A 17707-nucleotide genomic window follows, 5' to 3' on the forward strand; every position below is an offset into this window, starting at 1 on the left:
AGCTTTTTTTTTTTAAAGATCTATCAATGCATCCTTATTGTGCTGGAAATATTAGATTCACAGAGAAACTGAAAATTCTTTTTTTAAATATTTTTTAATTGATTAATTAATGTATTTTTTGAGATGCAGTCTTGCTCTGTCACCCAGGATGGAGTGCAGTGGTGCGATCTTGGCTCACTGCAACCTCTGCCACCCGGGTTCAAGAGATTCTCCTGCCTCAGCATCTCAGGTAGCTGGGATTACAGGTGTACACCACTGTGCCTGGCTAACTTTTGTAGTTTTTAGTAGAGATGGGGTTTCACCATCTTGGCCAGGCTAGTCTTAAACTCCCGACCTCGTGCTCCCAAAGTGCTGGGATTACAGGCGTGAGCCATCACACCCTGCCTGTGAATACTCTTTATTACAAACTTTCACTCCCTGTAGGCTATTATTCATTATAATAAAGTGTTTTATAATGAAGAACATTTTAGTAGAGACAACATAGTGCTAACACATTGTATGTGTAGCCAGTGCAGAAACGAATCAACATGTATTCTTTCTTACTGCCAACAATCATAAAACATGTATACTTTCAACCTCATAAAACATGTATTCTTTCTTACTGCAAACAGTCATCATAAAGAAAAAAAGGTGTGAGGCAGAGAATAAGAAGAAGAGTGTCCAGTACATACCAGAAAATGCATTATTCACAGGTGCCAGCAAAGTGTATTCTTCATTTGGCTTCAGAGCAGATGCCAAGCCTAACTGGGCCACAAGATCCGTGAAAGTGCTTTGCTGTTTTCCAGCCAGCTCTATAACTTGTTTGGCTGAAAAATAAACCATCACCATCCTAACAATGTCGTCATTGCTATTATCTCCATCATGAAACTACTAAATCAATTCCTGTCTCTTTTCTAATATTGTAAGCTATTTACTGCAATTTCAGTATGGTAAGACGTCCTGCCCCTCCCTTGTAAAAGAGTTCCACTACAATTTTTTGGAAGGGGCTGATAATCACAATGAACTTCAGAAGGAAAATATCTTTCTGTCTTCCTACTACATGTTTCTTTGATTCTCTATTATTCATCTCTCCTATCTCTCTACCCTGTGAATTCCATAGCTTTTTCACTTATCCAAAGCTGACCATTTGGTCAGATCTTTCCGTCTTTTTCCAAGAAAACCTCTGGCACTGGGAAAACCTTTATAAATATTAGACGTCAGAACCCTGGAAAGCCAAAGATTCATGCATGGAGTGCCCATTACTACACTATCTATGAAGAGCTCAAGTATCTCACTATTTATTGAGTTAGCACTTTCCCTGCCATTCTTTATACTGCACATTCACTTTTCACCGACTTACGCTTTGAGACAGCATAATTGGTAAATTATAGTAAGTTGCAAAAATATGTAAAACCATTTCTTACCAGAATCAGGAATGAGGACCTGATCAATCAAATGGATCACACCGTTATTTGTCACAATATCCTTTTTGTTCACCATTTTGATTCCGTTTACTGTTATACTGTCACCGTCGCATCCTATCTCAATTGTATTTCCTTCCAGTGTCTCAAAGACTGCTCCTCCCATAATAGCCTCAGAACACTGGAGAGTATTTAAGATGTGGTACTTCATGAGAGCTGGAGAACACAATAAAAAGCGCTAGCTTTCGGATCAAGGGAAATAACATTTGACTCTGAAAAGATGTGTTTCATTGTGGAACTAAGTATTTCTTAGAATGTAGTAAGACCTAAGGATTCACTAACAGCTTTAAAATTCTATTTATGTTCTAGAAGTTTTTTCCTATCAACTACAAAATAGAAACGGCTCAGCTTCGTAGGAATTATGAGAGGAGAAGATCTGCTTCAGGAAATGATTTGTGCAGTATTAGAAAACGTGGTAGATTAAGTTCCAGCTATCATCAGAAAGTAACTCCCGATGTGAAAGCAAGAATCGGTTCTTTCAGAAGACCTTTGACTAGCACGATGCTCACACTCATAATCCTAACAATTTGGGAGGCCTAGGTGAGAGGGTCGCTTGAGGCCAGGGGTTCAAGACCATCATGGGCAACACAGCAAGACCCCTCTCTACCAAAATTTAAGAAAAAGGAAGCCCTGTTAAATTCCAAATACCCAAGGGCAGTATCTTGTATTAGCTGATCATAGCAGAATATTTGTACATAATGTGTAATGAGGTCGATAGAGGCTGAGGATAAAACAAATTATTTCATGAAGGCAACTTCTAGAAAGTAGCCAAATAAAGATGATTTATTGAGGGACCTCTGGAGGGATCTATGCCTCAACTACGTAATAGCTATTGTACATCCTGAAAATTTCTCATCCTAAATTGGTTAAATGCATTTCGGGATAGGTTGAGTACGTAAAGTATGCAAGCACAATGTAAAACCTACCTAACAATAGAAAGGAAGCTTGGAAAGCCACCAAATTCTTCTGTGGCCCAAGAGAACCACACAATTCTCACAACTCAATAATACCCTTTGGCATAAATACAGAATTAAAAGCATTGCATAACATGTTTACAATATTAAAATTTGATGATCTAATATTTCTTTCCAACCCTTGCTAATCCTCTGAATAGCTACTACTTATTTACTCGAAAGCAGTATGAAGCATTAGGAGAAATACCTAATGTAGATAGCGGTGTGATGGATGCCGCAAACCACCATGCACATGTATACCTATGTAACAAACATGCACATTCAGCACGTGTACCCCAGAACTTAAAGTAAAATAAATAGTAATAATAATAATAATAAAAGAATGTGATCTTAAGAGTATTCTTACTATCTAAGAATTATACTCTGCCTGCTGTTTCAAGGACAATTGAAAGACTCATATTACATCTCAGAATAAAAGTTTTTCCTTGCCTTTGCTTATTAAACCTGACATTACTGGCAAGAACTAGCCTGTTTTTTATTTCCTTCTCAGAATGCTGGGAGACTTCTTAGAGGGAAAATCATTTAACTACCTTCAGAAGCCACTTTGTCTCCCATGATCCTTTCTAGGACACCTCGTGGGAGTCTCTCAAAAGCCTCATTGGTGGGAGCAAAGAGTGTGAAGTGACCTTCTCTTCCAAGGGCTTCCAATATGTCCGATGTGATGGCAGCTGCCTGAAACAAAAATGTGCCATTTAGAGATTTTCACATTGTAAATCCAAAAGAAAATTACAACGTGCTTAGCCTAGGCTGACATGAAGGAGTTGTTTCCTACACTGTACAGGTTTGTTCTTGTTAGAGCTTCAAAATCTTACTTTTTGACACAACCATGTCTTTTCCAACTGTCTTCAAATTGTGTTTGCAAGAATGGAAATTCTGCCCACATTTGTGGGACTGTAGCAATATCCGGCAGTAGATATAATAACAGATGAACACGCTCTAAATGCACTAAATACCCTCCAGTCACATGACTAACCATTCTTAGTCTATCATTTTCATAGAAATATTATTTCATGTGAGGAGATGATTTCTCATGTTTAAAATGAAAATAGTATTCATTCCAAGAACTATATTTGTAACATTTTTGCCAGATTTATAGCATTTTTATTGTTTTTAAATTTTGACAGGAGAAGAGGAGGGATTTCAATGACCTAAGACAATGTGCTCTTGGACTTACTCTAAAAGATGAAAGTTCATCTTCTGCTTCAATGAAGTCTTGAATTGAGTTACCAATTTGTGTAAGGACACGATCAATGACATGGACAACACCATTTGTTGCAATCTGGTTCCCATGGATGATTCGAGCACAATTAACGGTGACAACCTATAATTATTTGGAAAAATCAAAATGCTGAAATTAGAGACATCCGTTGACTACTGAGACTGCAAGCCCACTCCCAGTTTTTCATTTATACTAGCAAATGTAACAGAAGGGAAACTATATCCTACGTGTAAATGCTGTGGATGAAGAATTACATGCTGTTATCTCTTAAAAAAGATGCTGTGAGAGAAAAGGGAACCAATTCAAAACCCAAGTCTAGACATACTTAACATATCTAGCAACATAAGGCAAAGGTGTTTTTTCATTCCAATTATTGCTTTTGTTCTTCTCTTTTATGCAGATAGTCACAAACTTTTTAATGTGGGTCAATGAATGACATAAAGAAGTCTAATTAGTCCTAAAATAAGTTTTGAGAGGGAGAAACAAATAATTGTTGTAGAGATATAATTAGTTCTATTACAAGAACTTCCTAAATATTGCTTCATCGCTGACCTCTTTTGTCCCTGAGAATTTGGCTATGGAAAAAGTCCTATGACCCCGTTGGCAGTTTCCTGCAAAAACTGATCCAAACACACAAGAACTTCAGTTAGTACAGTAGCTAGAGAACACTCATTCTTTGATTACTCTTTTTGCTATTACAATCAATTATTTCAAATACATCAACTAATAAAATTTCTTTTTTTAGAATACCTGTCTACTGTCAACTAATCGTTCATGTAATTTGTCCTTTACAATAACTATAACTAGATTGGAAATTTACATGCCCTAGATTTGGGGGGAAAGTCATAATATAGCACTTACTTGTTCTCACTAACATTTTATTATTTTTGTGAGCATTATATAAAAAGTATAGACAAAATTAAAGAGGCATTTTATCAGTGTAATTTTCATAAAGGTGCTTTTTACTGAAAAAACTTACCCCATTAGGATAATGGTTAATGAAAAGCCCCAAATTGTTATACATTGAAGGAACAATCATGCCATTTTTTAAGTCCTTGGTCAACATTCTCTTATCAACCATGTGACTATGTAAAGCATTCAGTAATTCAACATTCACGTTGCTCTCCAAACCTCTACGGATATCCTAGGAAAAATTGCAATGATAGAAGCTTAATTTATTGTGGATCATTAGTAAAAGTCTTATGATCACCCTATATCTACTCTCTTGCTATTTTCTCATTGCATTATCAGATGGACATACAAAATTTACATAAATAACTTGAAATTATATTATTACAACTGGTTAAGGAATTTTGTAAGTTCAGATACTTAGTTAAGGGTCCTGAATGTGATAGAGTGCTTAGAGCACAATTTTTAAAATGAATATGTTAATGAAGAGATAATCTTGATATAAATAATAAAATGATAAGAATTAGGGAGATATGAAATTATCAGATATTTAAACTATTTTAAGTGGCAAACAAAACAAAACAAAAATGACATTATATTTGTATGCAACATTTGAGTTTTAACAGGGTTTCATGTTTATTTCATAGCAAATTCAAGAATTCAATCATCCTGTACCTTTTTATCTATCCAATACCATGTATTATATTATGCTTTACTCAATGCTGTGGAAAACATAATAAGTAAAGCAAAAAGTCACAACCATTAAGGTGTTTATCATATAGCAGCAAATAAAAGTAGACACAGTAAGATATAGGACAGAGGGGAAAAATGCTTTCAGGGCTCAAATAAGAAAGAACAGCTTTTCAGAAGTAGTTTGGAGATAGATCTTGAAGAGGAGATGAGATTTAAATTAATAGGAATGATGTGGTGGTCCTCTAAATCCAGTGCTGACTTAGGGTGAATGCCAAGAAGGCAAAAGTTGTCCAGTTTGGTTAATACATACTTTTATGTTTCTCAGATACTATTAAGAAAGAACTTCAGAAGCGTATGTTGGACAGTAATGTGGATGACTTTAATGCCCTAAAGAGTAAAATAAAGTGGTAATGAGGAACCACTGAAGATTTTGTGGCATTGGGATTTAATGATTAGAATCAGGCTTCAGGAAAGTTGAGTGGTAATGTACAGCAGAAATGAGAGTACTAGGTGGATCACTTTAGATGAAACATGAGATAAGACTAACAGCAGTTATACAACTAACAAAGGATGTAAAGGACCTCTTCAAGGAGAACTACAAACCACTGCTCAACGAAATAAGAGAGGACACAAACAGATGGAAAAACATTCCATGCTCATGGTTAGGTAGAATTAATATAGTGAAAATAGCCATACTGCCTAAAGTAATCTATAGATTCAATGCTATACCCATCAAGCTACCAATGACCTTCTTCACAGAACTGGAAAAAAACACTTTAAAATTCATATGGAACCACAAGAGAGCCCACATAGTCAAGACAATCCTAAGCAAAAAGAACAAAGCCAGAAGCATCACACTGCCAGACTTCAAACTATACTACAAGGCTACAGGAATCAAAACAGCATGGTACTGGTACCAAAACAGAGACGTAGACCAATGGAACAGAACAGAGGCCCCAGAAGCAATGCCACACATCTACAACCATCTGATCTTTGACAAACCTGACAAAAACAAGCAATGGGGAATGGACTCCATGTTTAATAAATGGTGTTGGGAAAACTGGCTAGCAATGTGCAGAAAGCAGAAACTGGACCCCTTCCTGTCACCTTACACTAAAATTAACTCCAGATGGATCAAAGATTTAAAAATAAAACCTAACACCATAAAAATACTAGAAGAAAACGTAGGCAAAACCATCCAGGACATAGTCATAGGCAAGACCTTCGTGACTAAAACACCAAAAGCATTGGCAACAAAAGCCAAGATAGACAAATGGGATCTAATTAAAATTCAGAGCTTCTGTACAGCAAAAGAAACCATCATTAGAGTGAACTGGCAACCAACAGAATGGGAAAAAAATTTTGCAATCTACGCATCTGACAAAGGGCTAATATCCAGAATCTACGAAGAACTAAAACATATACAAGAAAAAAACAAACAACCCCATTTAAAAGTGGATGAAGGACATGAACAGACACTTTTCAAAAGAAGGCATATATGAGGCCAACAAACATATGAAAAAATACTCATCATCACTGGTCATTAGAGAAATGCAAATCAAAACCACATTGAGATACCATCTCATACCAGTTAAAATGGCAATCATTAAAAAATCTGGAGACAACAGATGCTGGAGAGGATGTGGAGAAATAGAAACACTCCTACACAGTTGGTGGGAGTGTAAATTAGTTCAACCATTGTGGAAGACAGTGTGATGATTTCTCAAGGATCTAGAAATAGAAATTCCATTTGACCCAGCAATTCCATTACTGGGCATATTACCCAAAGAACTATAAATCATTCTACTATAAAGACACATGCACACATATGTTCATTGCAGCCCTATGTACAATAGCAAAGACCCGGAACCAACCCAAATACCCATCAATGATAGACTGGACAAAGAAAATGTGGTTCATATTCACCATGGAATACTCTGTAGCCATAAAAAATGATGAGTTTGTGTCCTTTGTAGGGACTTGGATGAATCTGGAAGCCATCATTCTCAGCAAACTGACACAGCAACAGAAAACCAACCACCACATATTCTCACTCATAGGTGAATGTTGAACAATGAGAACACGTGGACTCAGGGAGAGGAGCATCACACACTGGGGGCAGTTGGGATGCTAGGTGAGAGATGGGGGTGTGGGGAGGGTGGGGAGGGAGGGAAGGTTTAACATGGGGAGAAATGCTGGACATAGTATACACCTAAAGTAAAAAAAAAAAAAATTGGAGAAAGGGGAGGTAAGAATGGCTCAAAATTTTCAGATCTGAACTTTGAGACTGGTAGTGCCAATTGGGAGGAAAAGGCAATAAAAAACCAAACCAATTATTTATGGGGGGAAATAAAATGGCATATGTTTTAGATAACTTTTGTTTAAAGATGCAGATGGTATGTCCAGGGATAAATACTAAGATAAACAATAGAAATATTCTACTGAAGTTCCAAGAAGAAACAAGTCCAAACCACAAGCAGAGACATAATGTCTGTGTGCCCTAAAGTGATAGCTGAAACAATGGTAAGTGCGTTTAAAGAGCAGGGTCAACTGCTGGAAGAAATTCTTATAAATTCCATTCTTTAAGGCAAGGAAGAAGAGGAGTCAGCAAAAAGAACGGGAGAGGTGGTTAGAGATGTGGTGAAAGACAACCAGAAGAGAGAGTTCTATAATCAAGCAACTAACCACACAGCTAATGTAGCCAATAATGCCTACAGATATATGCCTAAACTTTATTAAGTATATTTGGCTCTAGTTATAATTATCAATTCATCTCCATATCTAGTAGAAAGTAGGAATGAAAATACATTATATCAGTTTTATAGATTCAGAAATTGAGTAATAATTTAGGGTATTGTAAATTAGACTGTGCACAAATGTCCGAAAATCAACTGTGTTTTCACGTTTCATTTAACTATCCACATACATGTATACAAATTTCACAATCTGAACATCCATATATATTTACATGTAATTAAATATACATAATGAAATACAGCTATATAACACAGCTTATGATAATTTTAAATTTCAGTAGGCTTCTTAACTTACCTTTCTGTTAGACATATTATCTGAAATTACATATATATTTCCTCACAAACAAAAAGGAGAGCGGAAACAAGCACAACAGGGTAAGTGCCCTTTTAGCTGATTCTCGGTTCCCCTTCTTAAAAAAATTAATGTATAAGTCTCCTGGAGGGTTATTCTATTTGCAGATGTATTAAGATATTTTACTTCCCTCAATAACTCATCCCTTTATGTATCTTCATATGTATACAATAGAATGATATAAAATTTCTATTAATATTCAAGTTAATAAATCACTTAAAATGAAACAACAATATCAGCAAAAATAAACATATTGAAAAAGTAATGAATTACAGAATCCAAGTTGTCCCAAGCCTCATTACTCGGTGCGAAGTAAGTGAAGGATCCCTCTCCCTCGATCTCCTCCCTCAGTTTTGATACGTCAGAATACCGCTGTGTTGTGGTGGCTCCCACGATGCCCAGGGTGCCATAAACATGGTCAATGGGCATGACTGAAATAATCAAGAAATAAATAAGTACTGAGAATAATCTCAGGATGTTATTCACAATCATTTAAACTTTATGAACAAGGTTAAATTTCACAAGTTCCCATATAATAATTTTAGCAATAAAATTATATCAATAATCAATTTTATGGAAAAGTTATCTTTTGAGTGCTAAATAATAAATGCTACTGAAAAATATTATTTTACATATTCTTTGTGTTGAGGAAAAGAAATTGCAAACTATCATCCTGGTTTAACATTTAACCTATTTAGATCTCAATCCTGCTATATCAATAATAATTCAATTACAATTCACTATTTTCTGTTATTTAAATCTATCAATTTTATAGATTTGAGTCACTAAAAAAATATGTAGGCCTGCTTGTTTTCATTACAATTTCTAGGAGCAAATAATTCAAAATATTTGATGTTTCCAGAATATTTCTCCTGAACGTCAGAAGAAAGATTCATGCGTGAATGTCAACCTGAAGGGGTTTATTGAGTAATGTGCCATCAACTTATTTTTTCTGACCCTGTTTGATTTGAAAATTAGTACAATTTGATTAATAGCATAGAAGAAATGGTTATTAAATTTGAGAATATCCTTAGATTTGGTTAAACAAGTATTAAAGTATAAAACTGGGATTTAAAAAAACCCTTAAAATGGAGAAACTGAGTCAAAATGAAAAAGGTTAAATTTCACAAGGTTCTGTGTAATTCTTGTGCCTAAATTGAGAAAAACAAATCCTAGAGACCTGACGTAACAGTGTGTGTAATCTGTAATCAATTTTAATTGATTCAAAATTCAATATAAGCTAATGATGTAACATAGTTATCAATGACATTATCCAAAGTGCAAGGTCTCCCCAAATCAGTTACTTACCTTGATATTGTCTCTACTTCTCAGACCCATGTGGATGGATTTTAAATATCAGTCTGGGTTTATATTCAGAAAAAAGATTGCTGGACTGGAGACTTTCTGTGGGTTGGTGTTATAATGGGGAGGGTCAGAGTCTATGTCACATTAGAAGAACTGGGGATGTTTAGCCCAGAGAACAGAAGATTTTATTCAAGAAGAGATGGTAGCTGGTGGAAAGGCGTGATGATTGGCATGAAATATCTGAACGGCTGCCATTTCAAAGAGGAAATAGATGAACTATTATTTTCTCTAGTTGGCAGAGGTATAGGAAACCAAATTTCAATATAAGGAACATTATAAAATCAGAGCTATTCAACTAGAGAAGATGAAGTTTCGCCAAGTAGTGAAGTTCCATGTTCTTACACAAGTTCAAAGAAAGGGATTTTGTAAAGAGTTTTGTTCCTTAATGGGAAGCTGAACTAACTTAAATTTATGACTAAGTTTCTTTGTATTGCCCAGCATCCAATGCATGAGAAATGTGTTCTTATATTTTATCATTGTGATAAATTCATGATTAACACAAAAATTGGAGGGACATATCTTGGATTTAGGATGGTGCTGAAATACATACAATTGACTTCTCCACAAGCCACCCCCACCCTTTCCTTGCATATAACATGTTCCTTAATTAATTCAAGAAATTGAGATTTTACCTGCAGGGCAGCCTCTCATTCCTTCCATTCTCATATAACCAGGGCAACATTCATATAACACAGTCCTGTACATTGAAGGAAAATTAATATTAAAGTGGGAAACTAAGGCTACATTTTGACATAAATTTAACAAAATATTTCACTTATTGCCATAATTTGTTGAGATTCTAAAAATCAGGTGTTTTCTTCCCCCTAATTCTTTCTATGTTTACATGAGTTTGATTTCTTGCTACAGTCTCACGGTACTATAGAAAAGTTGCAGAATGTTGATTCAGAGGAATGCAATTTGGGTCCCATTTCTACTACTTGGTTGACGTGTGAACTTGAGCAAGTTATTTAATAAACTGGAGTCTGTTTCCCCAACTATTTAACCTGAATATAGTAGCTATAATACCTACTCACAGAGTAATTGTGAACCTCAAATGAAATAATGCTTTTGAAATCATTTTGCAAATTAAAAATGGCTAGAAATGTGCTTTAAGAAAAGATCACTGGAAACATAAGAAAATACATTAATTCATTTGAATTGATAAAATGCTATCTATTGCTAACTAAATAATGCTATTTTAGGTGTAAATTGTTGGTAGAGTTATTAATTTTATTATATTATACACAAACTTCAAAATGTTTTTATTTCTGTAAAGTTTTTTAAAAGCAATCTAAGTTTATTTTAATATTAGAGTTCAGTAGTCGAGAAAATGGCATCCTGTTTAAAGTTAACAAAGTGTGTTAAGTTCTATAGACAATAATTAAGGTAACAGACCAGAAAATTCAAGCAATCAAAATATATACACAATAACATTATCTAATTTACTATATTTTGAGAGAAAATAGTAATTTAAAATTATATATATAATTGCTTATAAAATGAAAACTATGATTGTATTAATATGTGATTATATTAATGCTAATTTTTATTTTTTTCACATTTTATAGATTTTTTCTGAACTTCCTCTAATATAGTCTATTTTAACTAAAATTTTACATAATTACTAATGTCCTTTCAATAGAAATATAAAGGTACATGTATCAAGCAATAATTAGAAAGAGGAGGATTATTACAAGTAAAAATGCATATTGTTTTGTAAATTTTAACTGATACATATCATGTTACACAGATTATGACAATTACAGATTGATTCTTTTGTAATTCACTAATTAAACATGAATCAGCTAATTCAGTTGCTATTTCTTTTCTGGCCTTTTATCTAGTTGTCATAATTGTATTCAAGAAGTATGAATGAATAAAATAATCTAGACATGGGAGAGAGATTGGCAACTATAAGAATAAAATCTTTTTTTAGTATGATGAAAATGATAAGAGCAAACTATCAAGAAGCAAAAATTTTAATGATGTAAGAGATGATCTTATACAGTCGAATAAAAGTAAATAAACGTTTTCAAACTGAACCCAGGTCCATTAAGTAATTATCTAGGATTTGTGATCCTATTTATAACATTGGATCCTCATTCTCTATTTGTTAATAAAAAATTTCTGGCATGAAATATTGGCTTAAGAATAATAGATAGATAAAAATGTAGACAAAATTAAATGGGAAATACCCATTTCAAGTTATTCTCTAATTTTAATATAATTGGAGGAATAGTTGGTATTGGAAACATAGCTATATAGGAGCCTTATGCAAATCCTAATACAGTGTTGAAATAATTTTATTTACATGAGCTGTATGTAAATAAATCTGATAATTGGATATCAAAAGATCAAGAATTGCTTATGTATTAGCTTTAGCATATGTTGTAAACAATTTAAAAAATGAGATACAAATGTGCTTAGTCCAGCACTTGATAATACTTACTTGAAGTAAAATAGTGGATAGAAAAAGAAATTTAACAAAAAATTATACAGCATATGTTAATATAACAAGGATCAGTCATAGAGAATTAATGCACTAGATGAGATAAAATTCTAACAGTTCATTGTATTGCTGATAATTGAACAATGTGGTTATCTCTGAGTAGATATTTTGAAAAGAGAAATAAGTAGTTTTTTCAGAAGAACAATTATGCTACCAAAAACTCAGTGTTCCCATATGGTCAGTAGGGCAAAACAAGAGTTAAAAATATAACCATTGCTACCTACATCTCTACGCATGAGAAATTTATCTTTGTTTTCAGAATAGTATCTAACATTTCATGAAACACCAGCTAAAAATGTCACAGACATTCTCTAGAGGAGGTTTACAGAATACTATATTACCAGAACAATATATATTTTGGGCAATATCTTAACCTTAAGAAGCTTCATGCTTTTCATCAGGCCTGCTCAGTTTACTTTTCCCAAATCCCCAAAGCAGTTGTCCAACTGGAAGGCAAACATTTCTGTCATCTGATCAAAAAGTCTTGAATATATCTCTAGAAATTTCAGCAGAAGCAAGCAGATTGCAGACCAGGCAGACTTCCTGTCAATATTATTGATTTCTTTGATTATTTGAAATTAGCATTTACATTTACTTCAGATGTAACTATGTTTTTGAAAATGAAGCTACTTTGGAAGAATAAGCTAATATAATTGAACAAAGGAGACACTGTTTTATTGCTAGCTAAAAAAAAAAAAAAAAAGCCAGGCTTCAAAGTCATTTTTTTTTTTTAATGGAAAACATGAAAGAATTTTGGCACAGCCTCTGTACAAGTCTTGACATTGCTCATGTATTTAGATGGTTAAAGTAAACTGATGGCATTCTTCTCAATCTTCTAGGAAGGATGTAATAAGCATTCTCCTTAATATTTCAGGGTGAAGGTCCTTTCTTATCTAATTAGAGTGCATTTCAAATGTGCTTCATAGTATCCAAGAATATAAAGAACAAAGAGAGGAAAACTCAGGGCCTTAGAGTCCCTACTGGGGCCTAGCTTGCAGGAAGGCAGAGATCATTGTAACAACTGATTGCATTTTAATTGTGTGAATGACTCACAAGTCTGGCAGAAGTCTGTATGCTAATAAGAATAATGTTGAAGTTAAATGATAATATCAAGTTGAACTCTATTAAGCCAATAAGCAGGGGATTGTCAATGAAGTCCTCAGGTCCTCTAGACTTGGATACCATATGGAGATGCAACCCAGCTAAGGTTAAATGCCATATATACATGCCTTGTTAAATGCCTTGTATACATGGTCCTTACTTAGAAATAAAGATAATCTTGTGCATTTCAAATAGGCATCTGGTTACAACTTCCTTTCCTATCTACATCTATGCATTTTTAAAAATAGTTTAATTTTAAGGACAATTGATATTATGCATTATGGTTACTTAGTAATTTCACATTCATCAATTCATTTAATCTTCTCAGAAACTCTATATAATACAGGTATTAAATTCATGTTTTACAGGCAAGTCTACAAGAGGGATTCCATATTTAATATTATTATTATTTTTTGAGATGGAGCCTCATTCTGTTGCCCAGTCTGGAGTGCAGTGGTGCCATCTCAGCTCACTGCAACTGCCTCTTCCCCAGGTTCAAACAATTCTCCTACCTCAGTCTCCCAAGTAGGCACCCACCACCATACCTGGCTAATTTTTGTGTTTTTTTAGTAGAGACAAGGTTTGCCATGTTGGCCAGGCTGGTCTCGAACTCCTGGCCTCAAGTGATCCACCCGCCTCAGCCTCGGAAAGTGCTAGGACTAAAGGTGTGAGCCACCACTCCTGGCCAATATTTAGTATTTATACCAATATTATTAGCTTAGAAATAAGTTTCCAATCAATGCTTCCACCCAAACTTAGGGAAACTGAATTTTAATGCTGATGTATTAATCAGGTTCTTCCTTGGATCTTTTGATTCTCAAGGCATCCTTCACTGAGGGTGGACTCCAAATTAATAGGAGGCCGGGAGGAGCCACTTGCACTGTTTTCTTGACTGGGCATGGCATCTCCGCGTTTCTGATTGCATTACTTGCCCTATTTATGACTCATTCCCTCATAGTAAAATAAAGATTTTAGATCACAGGAGTGGTTCTTGACCTTAATATGTCCAGATGGCTTTTTACTTTTTTTCTCCCAATATTTATTGGTGAAACAAACCAGAAGGAATATTTATTAAGTGATAAATAATACTTTCTAATTTTAAGCTAATCAGTGAAATATATGTTAAAACATAATCATCCTTTGGGCTATTGAGATATTATCTATAATGATGAGCTTCCATTATCACCTTGTGGACCTCTGGGGATGGAACATCTTGAGCTGGGAATCACTGGATTAAATAAAGAGATAAAACTCAAGTATTTTTTAACTTTAAACTTTTATGAAAAACTCTTGAGGTAAAATGGAGTACTTTAGACAATTTCCAAATGACTGCAAGCAAACATTAACTTTTTAACTCAGAAACCCTGATATTCTAAATCACTTTGTTCTGGGTCACTTTTTTATAAAATGAGGAAACTAAGTCACAGACGTTAAGTGACTTGCCTAAGATAAAAGAGGGCCAAACCAGGGGTAGAAACAACATAATCATTTACTCACACCAATTCTATACCCAATCAATAGCCAAGTGATCTGCTTCCTTCTGGCTTCCACATCACATGGATTCGGGGGAAATCTGAGTTCTATTGGTAATAGTGGAGATGCAGGGAGAACTTCTTTATTCGTGTGTATATTCCTTTCTTTTCTTTAAATAACTCCCACAATTTGGGGCAGTATTTTCAAGAAGAATGGTGTGTACACCCAAGGGAAGGTATATACATCATAAAGTTGTTTTTGGGACTGACATGTTATGAAAAAAAATAGGACTTACGCTTTCTTTCCACAGATGGCACCTTGATACCAGTTCCTACAAGTGCTGAAATATTTCTTTTTGGTACCCAAAATCTGTTGAAGGGCACAGACATTTGGGCTGGAGGATAGAGGGAAAGGAAAAAAAAGTTAATGTCCTAGTAATGACTGTTTTTTCATATCTACAGATCAGATGATAGAAGAAAATGTTAAGATGTGGATTTGATATGCAAAGATATGATTCTAGCCTTGTACAAATCTAATTTTTGACCCAATCCTTCTGAATTGAAAAAGCTAAAGTCTGCAAGAGTTTGGGGGGAGACAGAGAAAAAAAATTATACATTTCTGAGAGCAAAATACAAGTGTTTCAAAAAGTTAAATAGGAATATTCAGACGGTACTAACATAATTGTATTTCTATGTGCCTTATTGCTTTTAATAGTGGATAATGTAGTGACCCTTTTTAAACCAAACATGTGCTTATCTGGAGGATGGCCATAACTTCAGGGCTCTCTGGAACAGTGAGAGATCAGAGAGCAAACGAGACAAAATTTACTATGTACACAGACACTATACTGTGTAATTTTCTAGGTAAGTAATCACGGAAGTAAATGAGTGCTAATATTAACTTTTAAACAATTGGTTGCATAAAGGAGAATTTATCTTTTTGAATGGAAGCAACAGATTAGAACACCCTCTGTCACAATTTTAAGGTTCTCCTTCCCTTCTTAAAGGGATAGAGATCTTATTTCACTGTAAGTCAGAGAAGCTTTTGAACATCATGAAAATCCCTGTGAGGCATAGGAAGAAGTGCCAAGATCCACTTAAAAATTATAAATGGTTGGATAAGTTACAAAATTACATGTAATTTTTAAAATGCTTAGTTGTAGTTGCATTAGTTCTATAAAATATAAATTCCTTTGGCAAATTTTACAGAATTCAGAATTTAAAAGTAACTTAAATGCTTCAAAGAATTCAGAGAACTGGTTACATTACCCAGTATTTAATCTTCATAGGTAATTTAAATAAATTTTCTCTAACATCATGTGAGATATTTCAAAGCTGTTTACATAATGATAGTCCCTAACAATAGATTTTTTAATTTTAAAAACCCAATTTCAGATAGAAGAAAATAAAAACACAAATAAATTAAATAATAAAAGAATGCCCAACTAAATTTTAATTAGATTAAAATTACAAAATATTTCATAAAAAGCAATTATATTCAAGTTATTTAGACAGTAATTAAGTCTTAAAGCTTAAAGTGCATAGATAAATCACAGAATACTCACACTTTCCTTTCTTTCCCGTTACTTTATAATAATTAGAGAAAAAAAAAACTCAGGCATATATGAGAAACTTTATGTATACTTGAACATACAGCAAGCTAAGGAACAAGAAAAATGGTTTATAAAACCAAACCACTGACTTACCCTTGATCCCGGCCCCTGATACGACTATGAGCCAAGATCTTGTCATAATGACCATTGGTGTTTGCAGGGTTAACAACAAACAGCAATAGTAGAGAAAACATGGGTAAGAAGGAAATCATCTTGAGCCTCTCCGTTGCAGTTAGTCCACGAAGAGAACTGGCAGTGGGCTTTGCAGAGCTCAGAGTTTATATACATGTCAGAGTTGTGGGAGGGAACACTGCATCAACCTGAGAATGTGAACTCTTTCCAAGAAACATCAGCAACTTCGAGTTGCCAGCTGAGATTTGTTTCAGTTAGTTATATTTAAGAAACACATCGAGCTACTTTTCCTTTTCATTATAAAGAAGGTACTTATTTTTAATCATATGAACATCTGACTCACTGCATGTTTATGTCTCAGTTTTATTCTTTTGTATCTTAGAGGGTTTTATGAAAAATTCTTTTGTTGAGTTTTAAGAGATTCTGCAATCCTTTTCAGAGGAGAATGTACCATGTCTGTGTGCTCAAGATTATTGTTAGGTCTTATTGCAGTTCACATCAGAACTGAAAGATTATTTTTGTTATTTTTACCAGAAAACAAAGGTAGATGCAAGTCTTACAATCACAAGGGAGTAAAGGCTGTTGATTAAAAACAAACTCTGGATAGATTTAAAACTGGTGTGAGATATGAAATAAGAATCTAACTTGCTGAAGAATCAGGTAGGAGAGTCCACATTTTCCTTGCTATCCTACAAAAATAGAGCACTACCTCTCATTTCCTTTCTTTTTTCAAATATCAAGGAACATATAGAGTTAACACAAACATACTCTGAAAAATGTATCTAACTCTTGAAATGAAGCAGAAAGGAAAAACATTTGTGCTTTACTGGTTTTCATTGCATACTTCACGTGATGTTGAACACCTCTACACAGCGCATCTAACCACTGGTGAGCAGCATTGGAAGCAATTTTTATGAATCTAACGATAACTAGAATAATTGAATACATATTAGGAAATGGGCATTGCCAAAGTGATTCTTCTGATTTTATCAAGACTAACTAAAGCCTTTCAATGTTACACTATGCAATCCCTAGCCAAGAAAATGTGCATTCTTACTACTCCGCACATATATCAAATGTTAGAACACTTTGGATAAAGGAAATCTGAATGTCAGAAGTAAACAATGAGCTGGCATGGTAACCACAATCAAT

General features: G+C 34.2%; 1 protein-coding gene across 6 annotated transcripts in view; it reads right to left on the minus strand.

Annotated features, from left to right (window-relative positions):
- The window catches only part of POSTN (periostin), a 37154-nt gene extending 20477 nt beyond the window's left edge, over positions 1–16677 (minus strand). For all 6 annotated transcript variants that reach the window (XM_012469831.2, XM_012469830.2, XM_012469829.2 and 3 more), the window contains exons 1-9: positions 16517–16677; positions 15107–15205; positions 10361–10425; positions 8637–8794; positions 4633–4797; positions 3609–3755; positions 2965–3106; positions 1404–1616; positions 672–806 (exon numbers count right to left, since the gene is read on the minus strand). In XM_012469831.2, coding sequence (XP_012325254.2) covers positions 672–806; positions 1404–1616; positions 2965–3106; positions 3609–3755; positions 4633–4797; positions 8637–8794; positions 10361–10425; positions 15107–15205; positions 16517–16635 — 1243 coding nt within the window. In that variant the 5' untranslated portion in view covers positions 16636–16677. The remainder of the gene's footprint in view (positions 1–671; positions 807–1403; positions 1617–2964; positions 3107–3608; positions 3756–4632; positions 4798–8636; positions 8795–10360; positions 10426–15106; positions 15206–16516) is intronic.
- Positions 16678–17707: the final 1030 nt, after the last annotated feature.

Source organism: Aotus nancymaae, unplaced genomic scaffold (genome assembly GCF_030222135.1).
Source record: "Aotus nancymaae isolate 86718 unplaced genomic scaffold, 86718_ANA_hifiasm-v0.15.2.pri h1tg000043l, whole genome shotgun sequence".
NCBI lineage: Eukaryota > Metazoa > Chordata > Mammalia > Primates > Aotidae > Aotus > Aotus nancymaae.